This window comes from Nicotiana tabacum, chromosome 12 (genome assembly GCF_000715075.1).
Source record: "Nicotiana tabacum cultivar K326 chromosome 12, ASM71507v2, whole genome shotgun sequence".
In the NCBI taxonomy this organism is placed as follows: Eukaryota; Viridiplantae; Streptophyta; class Magnoliopsida; order Solanales; family Solanaceae; genus Nicotiana; species Nicotiana tabacum.
The window spans coordinates 118,281,969-118,296,779 of NC_134091.1; the positions used below are offsets into that span (position 1 = coordinate 118,281,969).

The 14,811-nt window shown below is 37.6% G+C and overlaps 1 protein-coding gene across 8 annotated transcripts; it reads right to left on the bottom strand.

Annotated features, from left to right (window-relative positions):
• Positions 1 to 1,617: 1,617 nt before the first annotated feature.
• Positions 1,618 to 13,654, bottom strand: LOC107802771 (uncharacterized). Of its 8 annotated transcripts, XM_016626329.2 has the most exons (11): positions 13,527 to 13,654; positions 13,286 to 13,446; positions 12,746 to 13,176; positions 12,531 to 12,630; positions 12,353 to 12,409; positions 10,503 to 10,605; positions 3,627 to 3,709; positions 2,715 to 2,776; positions 2,525 to 2,621; positions 2,312 to 2,345; positions 1,618 to 2,083 (listed from the first exon to the last, which is right to left on the bottom strand). In XM_016626329.2, the coding sequence occupies exons 3-11, from the start codon at positions 13,099 to 13,101 to the stop codon at positions 1,956 to 1,958; spliced, it is 1,020 nt and encodes a 339-aa protein (XP_016481815.1). In that variant the 5' UTR covers positions 13,102 to 13,176; positions 13,286 to 13,446; positions 13,527 to 13,654; the 3' UTR covers positions 1,618 to 1,955. The 8 variants fall into 8 exon arrangements, 6 of the variants coding, with proteins under 6 accessions (XP_016481815.1, XP_016481813.1, XP_016481816.1 ...); XM_016626327.2 differs by having other exon boundaries at positions 12,746 to 13,179; positions 13,286 to 13,594; XM_016626330.2 differs by having other exon boundaries at positions 3,627 to 3,706; positions 12,746 to 13,594.
• Between the last annotated feature and the right edge of the window lie 1,157 nt (positions 13,655 to 14,811).

The following is a 14,811-nucleotide window of genomic DNA, read 5'->3' on the forward strand; positions in this document are numbered from 1 at the left end:
AAGTTAAATCCATTGATTATTCTTTTATTAAGGGGATAATATGGATCTTATCCATATTTGATTCATTTTAAAACAAATAAATTATCCAACCCATATTTAGTGAATAACCGTTTTTTTAAATACATTTTGCCACTACTAGTTGATGGGATAGGTGCTGATAGTAGCAGTAACTTTGAAGTCATGCTTTAATCGTATCTATAGATAAAGAAGTTGGAGTTTGTATCATGGTGAAAATAAGGTAGTCTGTGGCTTGAGATTCAGTTCACCGGAGGGGGAAAAAAGGAAGAAGCAGAAGGGCAATCGATGTTAGAAAACAACCATGCTTCAAGTCCAGACTAGTTAGGAGCAACTATATAAATCACTTATATACTGAGTTTCTAATAAATTTGTCACGTTACAGGGAATTCCCTTGTCGTTGGTAAAAAACCTTCTCTTACTTTTAACTTTAGGGAAAATGACGTTGTATAGACGCCCTCAAAACAATAGCCGAAATAATGTATATTTTTTTTGTATATACATACAGAAACATTCTGTATGTTATATACAAAAATTATAAGTACAAATTTTATATACTCAGTAGCCGAATGTAAATAGTTTCTGGCGCGGGTTAAAAGTGAAAAATTACAGATATTAACGCCAACAATCGGCAGGCGCCATGCCAATGGTTGCCCACCAAAAAGAAATAATAGTATGGAGTTGAGGAATCTATAAGGGAAGGAATTTAGAATGACTGCCACCAACTGGAGAATTGCAAACACAAGTTTAGACGACATTGAAATAACAAGAAGTTAACAAATACAAGCAATATCAGTCAATACAAACGAGTCATTCTGGATAAGCATGCAGCATAAATTCTTGCACTGAGGGAACTTAGCCCTTAAGGGCTAGGCAGAGGTGGCAAAGGCACTGGCAACTCTGGGAGTGGCAGCTTTGGCACAGGTACTGGCAAATCTGGCTTTGGCAAAGGTGGCAGTTGAGGCATTGGAAGTTGTGGCAGTGGCAGCTTTGGTATAGGTAATGTAGGCAATCCAGGCAATCCAGGCTGTGGCAATGTTGGTAGCTCGGGTTTCGGGAGGCCAATGGGGAGATCAGGCAAAGGTACATCCAAAAGACGGCGAGCCTCTGCTTGAACTGCAAGGCTGCTGATTGATGCTAAGGCGACGAGGAAGAGAAGGTAAAGGGAGTGATGAGCCATTGTTGATTTAGAACAGTTCCAAGTAGTATTGAGTTTTGGTGGATGAAGACTGAGAGTTGATGAAAGTTTATATAGACAGCAGCTTTTGGAGAATGGTAACTACAAATGATTTGTGTGGTGAGGAAAAGAATTGTGCTGGTTTACCTTCTACACCACAAATACTTATTTTACTATGAAATAGAATTATCAACAAGAATATTTTTATGGTCTTTGTTTTTCATCTATGGACAGCTCATGCCCTGTATAATTGAAGGGGCAAGGGAAAAGGATAAACACAGCTCACAATTTAACAGACAAAGACAAAGCCAACCAAAAAGACAGAAACTAGAGGATAAGTTGTACAAAAAACGAAAGGCAGGGAGTTTTGCTGTACAAGTTGAGGAATTTATGAACACAACTTTGCTATCTATTGGAAGAGTCTTGTGGCTACATTCTGCTATACTTGAGTTCATTTCATTCCAATACTCAATAATTTGTCTTTTACAACAAATTAGAAGAAACAAGGCAAGAGACAGTTAACACATTACAAAACTAAAGGATGATTCCAAAAATTATATTTGTCCATTGAATTTACACGCGGAAAGTTGAAACATGATCTTACGCTTCTAAGTGCATTATCTGTTACAGACTTTGCCTTGATATGGAATCAGAGCGAGGCTGTTATTTCCCGGTGCTTTTTGCTCAGATATTCAGCTTCCGAAAAAAGGGTTTTGATGAACATTCTTTTCATCAGCCTGGTCATGTAAGTACAGCCAGCCTTTTATAAATTTACACTAAAATTCTGTTCTTTACACAAGCCAATAACCCAAACTGAGCACCGAGTATTCTCTATCAACACGCTGGCTCCTGTTTCAACTTGATTCCACTTCTGCAGCCAAACATCATGGGCTGGGAAAACAGAGGAATCTGTTAGAATCATGACAAGTTGGAATAAATCCTGTTTCAGGAGTAACGTAAATGAACAGAGGCGGAGCCAGGAATGGAAGCTTATGGGTGGAGGATTCGAACCCTTTTAAGTTACTGGTTTCTAAATTAATAATTTTTACATTTTAAATGAATTTCTTAAGGAAAATACAGAGCTTGGATCAAAGTTACAGGTCTCAGCCGAATCCGCACCTTGCTCTCTAGCTCCCCCACTGTAGATGAACGCCTAACAAATATGAGATGATCGTAGAGAAGTTCTTTTTAGTGATATTTATAACGGGGTAATTCTAATAATATGGTGGAATTTGCAGAAGAAGCGATTCAATCAAGCTCTAGAGGTAACCATAGTTATATGGCATAAGAATGGAACCTTACGCCTAAAGAACGTGCAAGAAGTGAGATTACCTGAGCTGGACTGGGCAAAAGACTACTAGCAAGCTCCTCATTCAAGAAGACAGGAAGTGGTGGCATGTGGCTCATAATCCCTGGCATATTTCCCATGCTGAAATGACATAAACAATGGTAATATTATATGAATTGCAGGACAACTAAAATTCAGCATGGTGATAAATAATAGAAAGGATAGTTGGATTACTCATTTAAAATCGCACTTAAATTGTTCTTCGTCTGGAAAAAGAGATCAACATTGTCCTGCAACTGCTCATTTACATATTGAAATCAGATGTCGATATAGAAAATTGTAAGATAAGGAACATCTACCTCACACCCTCCCCAAAGACACAACAGAAACAAAAACAAAACTAAAACCATGAAAAAATAATAAATGATTCCATTTTCTTTATTTTTACTTTCTACAGGATTGTAGACACCTCACCCAATTCCCACATTAGTTTCCTACTTAGGTCTATTATTTCAATGGTATCACCATTCTATTTGAACTAAAACTAGGACTGTCAAAGCTAACACAGGAAAGGTCTAAAGATGACAATGCATCCGTTCTTTTTAGGACCTACGCTACATGCACTCTCCAGTCGTGGTAATCACGATTGCTGTTTGAGGACCAGATTCATTATTTCAGAACATGTGGATACTGACAAACATAGGATATGGTAATAAGATTCAGCCAATAAATGTGTCATTCAGTGCCTGTCCGAGCTCTTTTCTTGCCAGTATTAAGGAGCCCAATTTTACTTTTTTCCTTGTTGGACTATCACTATTAATATCACTTCTAGTAAAATATCAGAAAGTGACTGTCATTCCGAGAAACCTATCCGAAGTCCTTCAGCCGCAAATTCGCATCTGGTTTTTCTGTTTCTCCTCCAATTATCTGATAGGTTTAACTCTCTTTTTAGATAAAATAATAAATTTCACCAAAAGAAGGGCAAAAGTGTGGCCATATACAGGAAGTATAACAAAAGTAGAAAACTTCACAAAAGGATGGTTTTCTATGAAAGATACCCAATCTTCTATACAAATAGGAACCTTGTGGGTGCATCAAAAGGAAATAAGGGAAAAGAGGCTATAAACAAGAGGTTGAGATTAATACCTTGAATGTTGAGAGATTAGCTGAAATTTTATTAAGCGCCTGATTGTTTTCTTCTAATAGACACCTCGTTCCAAGTAGTGCTGCTAAAACCCAAAAACCATTTATACAATTAGAGCTGATGCCGCACTAAACAATGTAAGATGCAAGACCAAAAGCCCAGAAGGAAATAGAGAATAGCAAAGCAGATAATTTTTGTTTTTGATAAATTAGCAGAGAAAAAGATTAATTGGTCATTTTAGCAAGAATTTTACCAAATTACAATAAATGACATCTTGTAGCGCTTGCATGCATAACTTGGTCAAGCAACATGCGCTGGTAATCTGGGAAGAACTTTAAGGCATTACACTACTCAACATCTTTAGGTGCTTATGTACATAAATTTGTCAAATAGCTCTGGATTATTTGTGAAATCCTGTCAATTAAAACCTTATGAAACTTATAAATTTAGGGTTCCTTTCTCCAAAACAAGTAAAATATGTCCTGCCTCTATTTATCCTTTTATAAAGCCATGTTTCGCTGAGTTAGGTTACAAGGGAAGTTGTGCAGCCCACACTAAACACTTGTTAAGTCAACGCGTGAGATCCCAATTGTTCTTATTTTAAACCTTCCTTTTCAAACAAAAACAGGCAAGAAAACCTTTTGCCATCTCCTTCACTCTATCAGGAAAGTGATGTATGAATTATGCAAGAAAATTAAGCAATAGCGAACAACGTATTTGAGGAGTGTAACAACCCATGGACCACTGGCGGTTGAACACAAAAGTGAGTTAGTTGTGACACTTGCTTTAGGCAAACCACATTGGAGTGAGAGGGAAAAGTTGGGGGCCATATAAGGGCGAGTTCAGGATTTAATTGCTGATGTTTAACCCAAAAAGACAACCGTGAGATGGCCTAGAGTCGGCCAAAGCAGACAATACCTTGATAGTTGGGTCTGGGTCATGACAGGTATCAGAGTTGATAGCATCCTGAGTACGGTGACGGGGCGAACTCACAAGGACGTTAAGTACCTAAAGGGATGGGGTCAGTGTAACAGCCAATGGACCACTGGCGGTTGAAATTCCTGTTAGTTATGTGTAGTCCCACATTGGAATGGGAGTAATATGTATTTTGCAGACTACAGCTATAAATAGGACCTCTTGTATTATATTGAGTATCTAATATCAATAATATATTTTCTCCAATGCTTTCTCACATGGTATCAGAGCATTAGTGAGCAAAGATCGATGTGCGTCATTCCAGCGTTAACCGGGAAGAAAGAACTTAGTCATCGTGTAATTTTTCCAGTGACCTAAGGCATGTCTACGTGAAAATCACTTTCTGTCGGTGTTGTGCTAAAACCAACACCACCACAAGGTAGATCACCCTCCGACGGCCAACCCCTGAAAATTTATCCGGCAGAAAAGCTGCCACGCGCCGGCAACAACAACTTTTCAAGCGAGGGTTCCGGCCATTTTTTCGTAAAGCTTCTTCAGGACAGCCTGCTCTTCTCACAATTCCGAGCCTACCCATCTAATTCAAATCAAATTCTGACCACTTTTATATTTTTCCAGCGTGAACCACCTTTCGGGCCATTTTTTTGAAAACATTTCTTCAAGACAGCTTGCTCGCAAGGGAATTCCGAGTCTATCCATCCTGGTTACGACAAATTCCGACAACTTTACAATTTTCCGGCGAGCTACAGTATTTCCCGGTGTGAACAGTGTTTCTGGCGTAAAATAGATTTCTGTTTTCTGTTGTAAACAGTGTTTTCCCAGCTATTTCTTCAGTTTTCCCACAGGAGTTACTTATTTCCACTATTTCAAGTTAACCCTACTACTACAAATTGTAGCGACATGGGAATCGATACTTTGAATAGTCGGATGGTTTCTTTAGCAGATTATATTGAGTTCCTTCAGTACAAAACATGTAAGCAGACATCTTCTGAGATAGCTTCTTTTGTTCAAACAGCAGGTGCATCATATCATATTTCTTGTAACAAATCTCTTTTCACTACTATTTCGTATTCTCAATCTCTTCCCAAAGTCACAATGGCCAATGGGTCTCAAACCATGGCAACTGCAATAGGTCAAGCAAGCCCACTTCCTTCCTTACCTTTAGATTGAGTCCTTTATGTTCCCAATAGTCCTTTTAATCTCATAGTTGTTAGTCGCTTAGCCAAATCACTTAAATGCACTGTTTTATTTCTTGATGACTATGTTTTTATACAGGAACGCAGTACAGGGCGAATCATTGGTACCGAGCGTGAATCAAACGGACTTTATTACCTTATCCTTGCTAAATCACATGGACTCACATCTTGTCTTCCTTCAACAACTTGTCATGTTACTGATTCACCAGATTTATTACATAAACGGTTGGGACATCCTAGTTTGTCAAAACTTTAGAAAATGGTATCTGGTTTATCTCACTTGTCTGCTCTAGAGTGTGAGTCATGTCAGCTCGGTAAGCATATTCGCTCCCATTTCTCTCGGCGTCTTGATAATCGAGCAGTCACATTTTACTTTAGTCCATTCAGATGTTTGGGGTCCTAGTCGGGTCAGTTCCACCTTGGGATTCCGCTACTTTGTCAGTTTCATTGATGATTATTCCAGGTGCACTTGGATATTTTTAATAAAAAATCGATCTGAGTTGTTTTCTATTTTCCCGACCTTCCACGCTGAAATTCAAAATCAATTTGGGGTTTCTATTCGCACATTTCGTAGTGATAATGCCCGAGAGTATTTGTCTTCCTCATTTCAGCAGTTTATGAAATCTCATGAGATTATTCATCAAACATCTTGTCCGTACACATCTCAACAAAATGGGGTAGCTGAAAGAAAGAATAGACATCTTATTGAAACTGCTCGTACCCTACTCATACAATCTCATGCTCCGTTGTGTTTTTGGGGGGTTGCAGTTCTTACATGTTGCTATCTTATTAATCGTATGTCATCTTCAGCTATCCAGAACCAAGTTCCATTCTCTGTCATGTTTCCCCACTTACTTTTGTTCTCTCTTCCACCCCGTATCTTTGGAAGCACTTGTTTTGTCCATAACCTTACTCCAGGAACAGATAAGTTAGCTCCTCGTGCTCTTAAGTGCGTATTTCTGGGTTACTCGAGAACACAAAAGGGGTATCGATGCTACTCTCCTGACCTCCAGCGGTACCTTATGTCCGCTGATGTTACCTTCTTTAAAACCCAATCATACTTCACAGGTTCAGGTCATCACTTAGATACTTCTGAGGTACCAGGAGAAAATATATTATTGATATTAGATACTCAATATAATACAAGAGGTCCTATTTATAGCTATAGTCTACAAAGTACATATTACTCCCATTCCAATGTGGAACTACACATAACTAACACTCCCCTCAAGCCGGTGCATACACATCATATGTACCGAGCTTGTTACACATGTAACTAATACGAGAACCAGTAAGAAACTTAGTGAAAATATTTTCTAGTTGATCATTCGACTTTAAAAACTTTGTAACAATATCTCCTGAAAGTATTTTTTCTCTGACAAAGTGACAATCGATCTCAATGTGTTTAGTCCTCTTATGGAACACCGGATTTGACGCAATATGAAGAGCAGCTTGGTTATCACACACCAGTTCCATCTTGCTGATTTCTCCGAACTTTAACTCCTTGAGCAACTGTTTGACCCAAACTAACTCACACGTTGCCATAGCAATGGCCCAATCTTCAGCTTCGGCGCTAGATCGAGCAACTACATTCTGTTTCTTGCTCTTCCACGAGACCAAATTACCTCCTACTAGAACACAATATCCAGACGTAAAACGTCTATCAAAAGGTGATCCTGCCCAATCAACATCTGTGTACCCAACAATCTGCTCGTGGCCTCGATCCCTGAATAGTAATTCTTTGCCTGGAGCTAACTTTATATACCAAAGAATGCGAACTGCATCCCAGTGACTATCACATGGAGAATCCATAAACTGACTTACAACACTCAACGGAAAAGAAATGTCAGGTCTAGTCACTGTGAGGTAATTCAATTTGTCAACCAACCTCCTATATCTCGTAGGGTCTCTAAGAGGCTCCCCCTGTCCAGGTAGAAGCTTAGCATTCTGATCCACATGAGAGTCAATAGGTCTGCAACCCATCATTCCAGTCTCCTCAAGAATGTCTAAGGCATACTTCCGTTGTGAAATAACAATACCTGAGCTAGACTGAGCGACCTCAATACCTAGAAAATACTTCAATTTGCCCAGATACTTAGTCTGGAAGTGCTGAAAGAGATGCTGCTTCAGATTAGTAATACCATCCTGATCATTGCCAGTAATAACAATATCATCAACATAAACCACTAGATAAATACACAGATTAGGAGCAGAATGCCGATAAAACACAGAGTGATCAGCCTCACTACGAGTCATGCCGAACTACTGAATAATTGTGCTGACTTAGCAAACCAAGCTCGAGGGGACTGTTTCAAACCATATAGTGACCTGCGCAATCTGCACACACAACCATTAAACTCCTCCTGAGCAACAAAACCAGGTGGTTGCTCCATATAAACTTCTTCCTCAAGATCACCGTGGAGAAAAACATTCTTAATGTCTAACTGATAAAGAGGCCAATGACGTATAACAACCATGGACAAAAAGAGACGAACAAATGCTACTTTAGCCACGGGAGAGAAAGTATCACTATAATCAAGCCCAAAAATCTGAGTATATCCTTTTGCAACAAGACGAGCTTTAAGCCGATCAACCTGGCCATCCGGGCCGACTTTGACTGCATAAACCCAACGACAACCAACAGTAGACTTACCTGCAGGAAGAGGAACAAGCTCCCAAGTGTCACTCGCATGTAAAGCAGACATCTCGTCAATCATAGCATGTCGCCATCCTGGATGAGATCGTGCCTCACCTGTAGACTTAGGATAGAAACAATGGACAAAGAAGATATAAAAGCATAATGAGGTGACAACAGACGATGATAACTTAAACCGACATAGTGGGGATTAGGATTTAGTGTGGATCGTACACCTTTGCGGAGTACAATTGGTTGACTAAGAGGAGACAACTCCGCAGTAGGTGCAGAATCTGATGCAGGGCGTGAATCACCCGGGCCTGATGTTGGATGTGGACGACGATGATAAGTCAAGAGTGGTGGAGCTGCAGAAGGTTGAACTGGATTATGTGGAGGAACTGGAGCTATAGGCAGTGGAGCTACAACTGTAGGTGGTAGAGCTACAACTGGAGGAGCTGGAGATGTAGAGGAAGATAAATGGGAGATAATGACTGAATCTCCAAAAGATGAACCCGTGCTTTCTCACAATTACTATGTAATTACCTTAGCAAATCCGACATCAGAATGGGAGAGAAAGTTACGCGTCATATAAGAGCGAGTTCGGGATTCAACTGCCGAGGTGTCTTTTGTTAAAGCCCAAGATGACAAAATAGGGAGTCCCAAAAGCCTTGAGGTGCCCTAGAGCAGTCGGGCCAAAGCGGACAATACCTTGCCAATTGGGCCTTGATCGTGACAAGGACCTTATAGTAACTAAGCAAATTTCAGCATCCCATACTATTTTTCCAAAAAAAAAAAAAAAAAGGTAAAAAGGATTTTTCTAGAAGCTCCAAAAGTTGAAAAGGACCTTTGAAAAAAGCTATGCATGCAACTTTCATAAAGAACCTTCAAAAGTGCAAAGCTCATGGCATTTCTTCTCATAGAAGACATCAAAGAAAGTGCACAAGGGAAAAGAAATCGTGAAAAAAGACTCCCTTAAGAGAACTTATTAAGTTCTCACATATACACTAACGTGATTAAGAAAGATATGATAACAATTAACTAGAAACAAGGGATGTATGCAATAAACCAGCCTGACGTACTGAAGATTTGTGGAACAACTGAGTCCACAAAAGATGATCTCAACCGCAAAAGCTTTAAGATACAGTGAATAAGGGACACAGAGTAAGATTGCAAAAAGGCACCAGAGGCAATAAACCAGCCGGAAGAACTCAAGATTTGTTGGACAGCTGGACACGAAATGACACAATTGATAGTGGACACAAGAGGAGATCACAGCATCAAAGCATAAAGAAAGCAAAGCAGGAAATTGAGCAGTCGCGTAATCTTGAAGATTTGAGCATGGTATTTAACATTATTCCAGTGTTAAATTGATGTATATGGTTCATCAAAAAATGTTGATTTATATGGTTGCATGATGGGGTACGGGTGGGACTTTTGAGTTGATATATGGGCTGTCTGGAGTATAAAAATCTGAGAATTCTGGGAAGTACATCACTGGGTAATATATTAATATTATTTTTAACAAAAGGCAGCAAAGGGGTTCATAGCCATGTGCTTACGGTACTTGGGCGCTTCTCGTATTCAAATAAAGGGGCCAAATAAACACAATGGAATTTTTTTATTAATTTGTAATTACACATAAAAGTGATGTTTATCAAGTAAGCAACAAGCATATTGTATTAAGAGTTAGTATTTTTCTCTTGTTGCCGATCTCCAACATATTAACAAAAAAAAAAGTCCTAATCACTTTCCTACAAGGTACAATTGTTATTACTTTGATTGTCTTTCCCTAGTTAAAGCTAAGCAACTAACTAAATAAACTGTTCTCGGATTTCATCACACAATAGAAAAGAAGCCTATTAAAATGATACTCAAAATCTCTCACGGTTGCAGAATGCTGTTCATCCAATACCAGAATGAATAAGACATATACCGTCAACCAGAAACATTACTTACTTGCATTAGGTAAGAAATCATCTGTTATGAGATAATGGATGCAAGTTCGTTTACTTAAGACATAATCAGAAAATGAGTATCATATTACAACTTTGTTCTTTTGGCAAAAAAGAAAAAGGAGAAGAATATGTTCCTATTGATGAACATACGAGACTAACCTCCAGCAGCATGGTTATGATGATTTATGGGGAGAGAATATGGCGTCAAGCTCAAAAGTGAAGCAGATGCACTACTCTTTGAGGACATTTCCGCTGATTTATCCTGAAGAAGCATTAAATGTGTAATGTGTTTTCTCTCAATCAATGTGATAAAAAAATGCGTAAAGAAACACGCATGCAGATAGAAACATACCAATAGACATGCACAAAGAGATGATCAATGATTAAATATCATGACATACTAAAACTAGGGAAGATTACATGAACCTTCAGAAAGTGTTTTTTAAAGTTAGAGTTCATTAGTGATCTGAAATATCGCTATTCAGAAATTTTCCTGCAGCAGATGCAACATTTCGAAAAGATACATATCTAGTGGATTACATCTTAAACAAAATTATTCATCAAAAGCCAGCAGAGAGTAGATCCTGAAACTGTATAGTTGCAAATAATTGCTCCCCATTAATATCCAAAGGGGATGAAAAACCTATAAGAATACTCAATTCATGTGCATTTAACAAGTTACACCAAAAGGCCAAAAAATTACAAGAATTTGTAAACTAATTCAGCTTCATCTTCAAACACCTCTGGTTTCTATACTGGGAAATCACCCAAAAAAGGGCAAGCTGGAACAACTCCATAGCTGTCTTGCCACTACACTGTGTAGCAACAGATGGCTTGAATCTTCACCATAAAACTCATATATAACACCTATTACACATTAAAATCTCCTCTTCTGCAGATTTGATTGTCAAACAAGCATCAAACTTGACAATCCAACAAACCTAACCACCTTAAGAGGTGCTTTTTCTCCTCCTGATAATCCTCCAAGGTCAACAATCAAGGAGATGTTTGATGAACAAAAAACTTTATGCCTTGTCTTGCAGTGAGAGTTCGGCAGAGGCGGAGCCAAGATTTGAAGTTTGTGGGTTCTGAATTTGCCACAAATCCCGTAGCTCGTCTTAGTTACTGGGTTCGCAATTATATTTACAAGGTCAATATTTTTTATGTATATATAGTAGAGATTGAATCCCCTTGACTTTTCGGAATATTAATTTTTTTGTATTTTGAATCCCCTTGGTAAAAGTCCTGGCTCCGCCACCGCGCCAGCCACCATCTGTTTTGTACTGTGCAATGGCAGCATTAGTATTCCTGGAGAAACTAAACAATTGTGTAAATTCACATTTAAGATGATACTATTATATCCATGTACAATGCCACAACTTTAGCTTCTTCCAAAACTTACTGTAACACAAGTGCTTGAAACGAATGTGTCACAATACAACTCCGTGTGAATATTACTGGTTAGTGCACAGAGGATCAGCTTTCGCATATTCAACTGGGATTACCTGTTTCTAAAGGTCATCGGAACCTGGCAATATCTCCACAACCAGTAATATAACAAACCCTTGTACGGAATATCAAACTTTTATCCATAAACCCCCTCCTTCTTTATCTTAGTTACTTTGCTCCATTTCGTTGCATGAAAAGTCTTATCCTCTTTATCTCCTTCATAGAAAAATTCTCTCCTAATGTTGTCAAGCTTTCTTTCTGTCTTAGCTGGAAATATAGATGGCATGTAGGTAATAAGCTGTAGTACTTGGTCAGAATAGTAAAATTAAATTTTACAGCATGCACATTTCTTCAAACTAACATGACTAAAAAAAACTGCAAACATAAAAGTTACAATCAACCGTTTCCAGACCTCCCAGATTCAAGAAACTGGATAAACAAAATACTCCACTCACTATGTCTGATCATAAGAAAATCAAAGTAATTCGTAATACCATACAAGATAAAGGGAACGGAAGGGAAGAAAAGGATAAAAGTAAGTAAAGTAGATGACGGCACACCTTCCTATCTTTCAATTTCTTTCCCAAACTATAGTTTTCCTGTTTCCTTCGTTTTCTCTGACAAACAACCACAAAAAACGTAAGTCTTCTCAACTAGCATAAATCTATCATAAGAAATGTTTAAGGCAAATGAAAAGATAAGACTTCATCAATAATAATAACAGCCTCGGGAGCTCACCATTATCCACCTACATCTCATTGCAACATCACGTACAGTTTTATCCCGGAGTGTGGCTGCAATCTTAATATATTTTAGTATACGGGGTTCATTAGCAAACCTATCATCAAAAAAACTTGTAAGGTTAATATATATAATTTTGTCACAAACATCGGATAGACACAAAAACATCACAGCATATATATTCATTCAGAGACCAAGAATAAACTACCTACTTGATAAGTCCTTTATCCAGCTTGTACTGTTCCTCCACCGTCCACTCAGCTGCTAGCCCCGAGTCGTGCTTGAGCCCCGGCACTGAATCTATAAGAAAAGAACCTGAACAACTTCCGTACGGACTAATTCTTGGACTATTGATACTAGTGTTATTGTTGCTGGTTACCATTGTTGGATTCCCTGAAAATAACATCCCTCCACCTACGTGTCCTACACCACTATAATTTACACTAAAATTATTCATCCCAAGCTGACTATAGTAATCACTCATCAAAATCATTTGGGATGATGTGCTGTCAATTGCCCCTGATTGAAATGATAAAGCTTGCCGCTGGTGATAATCATCTGCAGCCATTTCTTGAATAAAGCATTTAACTTTATTCAAGATATTTCCAAGATATTTATCTAAACTCCTTGAATCCACACAAAGCTACTAAAGAAAAGCAAAACTAAAATCAGAGCTTCAAAATCCCAAATAAAAATCCAAACTTTATTCCAATACAGTAAAAGGGGTTGCAATAAACAAGATTATACAGTACCAAGATGAATCATTTCACCAAGATTCCTTGACTAAGGTGAAAAATCAACTTCAAGAATTGGAACCCACTTGGGAATTTGCATCTTTGTTGATTAAATTACATTGCTTCACAAGTTTACCCATTACTGAGCTCAGCCACTTGCTGAAGCATAAAACCCCAACCTCAAAGAAACAAGAAATGGTATATATGTATTAGTGGAGGTACAGAGTAAGAGAACAGACGGAAAGGAAAAAGAAAATACCTTGTTGAAGTTTTTCTTTATCTAGTCTAGCTTTTCTTTTCTTTTTTAAAAAAACAAAAATGAAGACCAGGACCACTGGTTTTACTCATACTCGATTTTTAAGTCTTTTTGGGGGGTTATCACATGATCTACACCGTTAAGTAACACTTTGAGGGTAAAGCAGTTCTTACTAAATATGATTCCACGCGGTTTAAAGCTAAAACCTGTAGTTAAGGAATAGTTACCACTTTATTAAACTATAAGAGACTTTTAAACTCTGAGACAGGTTATTTATCATTTTTATTTATTACTACTTATTTGTAATTATGATCTGAGTGTAAGTTGAAACAATTTGGTATAAAAATTATATGGGAATAAACTTTTACTAATGGAAACTAATGTCAACATGAGAGGTAAAATCTAATAAACTATATTCTATCCCTCAATAATCTCCATAATTTTGAAACATTGCTTTTTTACCTTAGCTTTTTATTTAATATGAACCACCTAGTAAAATATGCGAAGTGGTATCGACATAAACCTCGGTTGCTTACTAGTTGTAGTTACAATGCCACTTTTTAGCATTGTGGGGTTTGAAACCTTTTCTTGCTTCTACTGTTTGTAGCTGGCTCTCCACCAATAGGATATAAGAAGAAAATGAGCAATGGGAAGTGTGCAAAATAAATAATTGGATGATACTATTTTGGTTTTGTTCTATTGTGGGCACAGATCTTGAATAGCAGCAGCACAAAGTGCGAGTCCCAATAAGCAGGTGATGCAATAATTCTTGACAATTCCTCTTTTGTGACTTTTCCCTATTTCAATTTCCTGTTGTGGGAGGAATAAATAGTATTTATTTGAGTTTTTGGCCTTTTTTGAATTCGTATTTTAGCATTAATTAATAATAAAATTAATTATATTAATTATAATTTATTTATTAAAAATATAACAAATGATCTTAAACTCTTTACTTCAAGGGAAAGTTTAGAAAAAAGAAATTAATTTCTTCTAAATATCTGAAAAAATCAAATATTATGAACCATTAAAAAATAATTAAAAAATCAACTAATATGGACAAAAAAGAGTTGTGAGTAAATTTTGTACTGTAGAATAATAGGACTAACATGTTTAGTGGGAAAATGACTTAGATTAGCACTTAACTTCTTTAGGCCAGTGAAATAAGTACTACTATAAATTTGTACCTCAAATAAAAATGAATCATCATGCGATGAAATAGTTAAAATCCCTTCGCCCTCAATTAGATATTGGAATTTTTCCTAGTCATGTAAAAATAGCGGTAGAACTA

What these genes read in the sequence shown, in the direction of transcription:
- LOC107802771 (XM_016626329.2), bottom strand. Translation starts at nt 13,101, where the DNA reads ATGGCTGCAGATGATTATCACCAGCGGCAAGCTTTATCATTTCAATCA. An exon ending in CTGGATAAAGGACTTATCAA is followed by an intron (nt 12,631 to 12,745) that starts GTAGGTAGTTTA and finishes TTTTGATGATAG; the next exon opens with GTTTGCTAATGAACCCCGTA. An exon ending in AGAAATTGAAAGATAGGAAG is followed by an intron (nt 10,606 to 12,352) that starts GTGTGCCGTCAT and finishes ATGCTTCTTCAG; the next exon opens with GATAAATCAGCGGAAATGTC.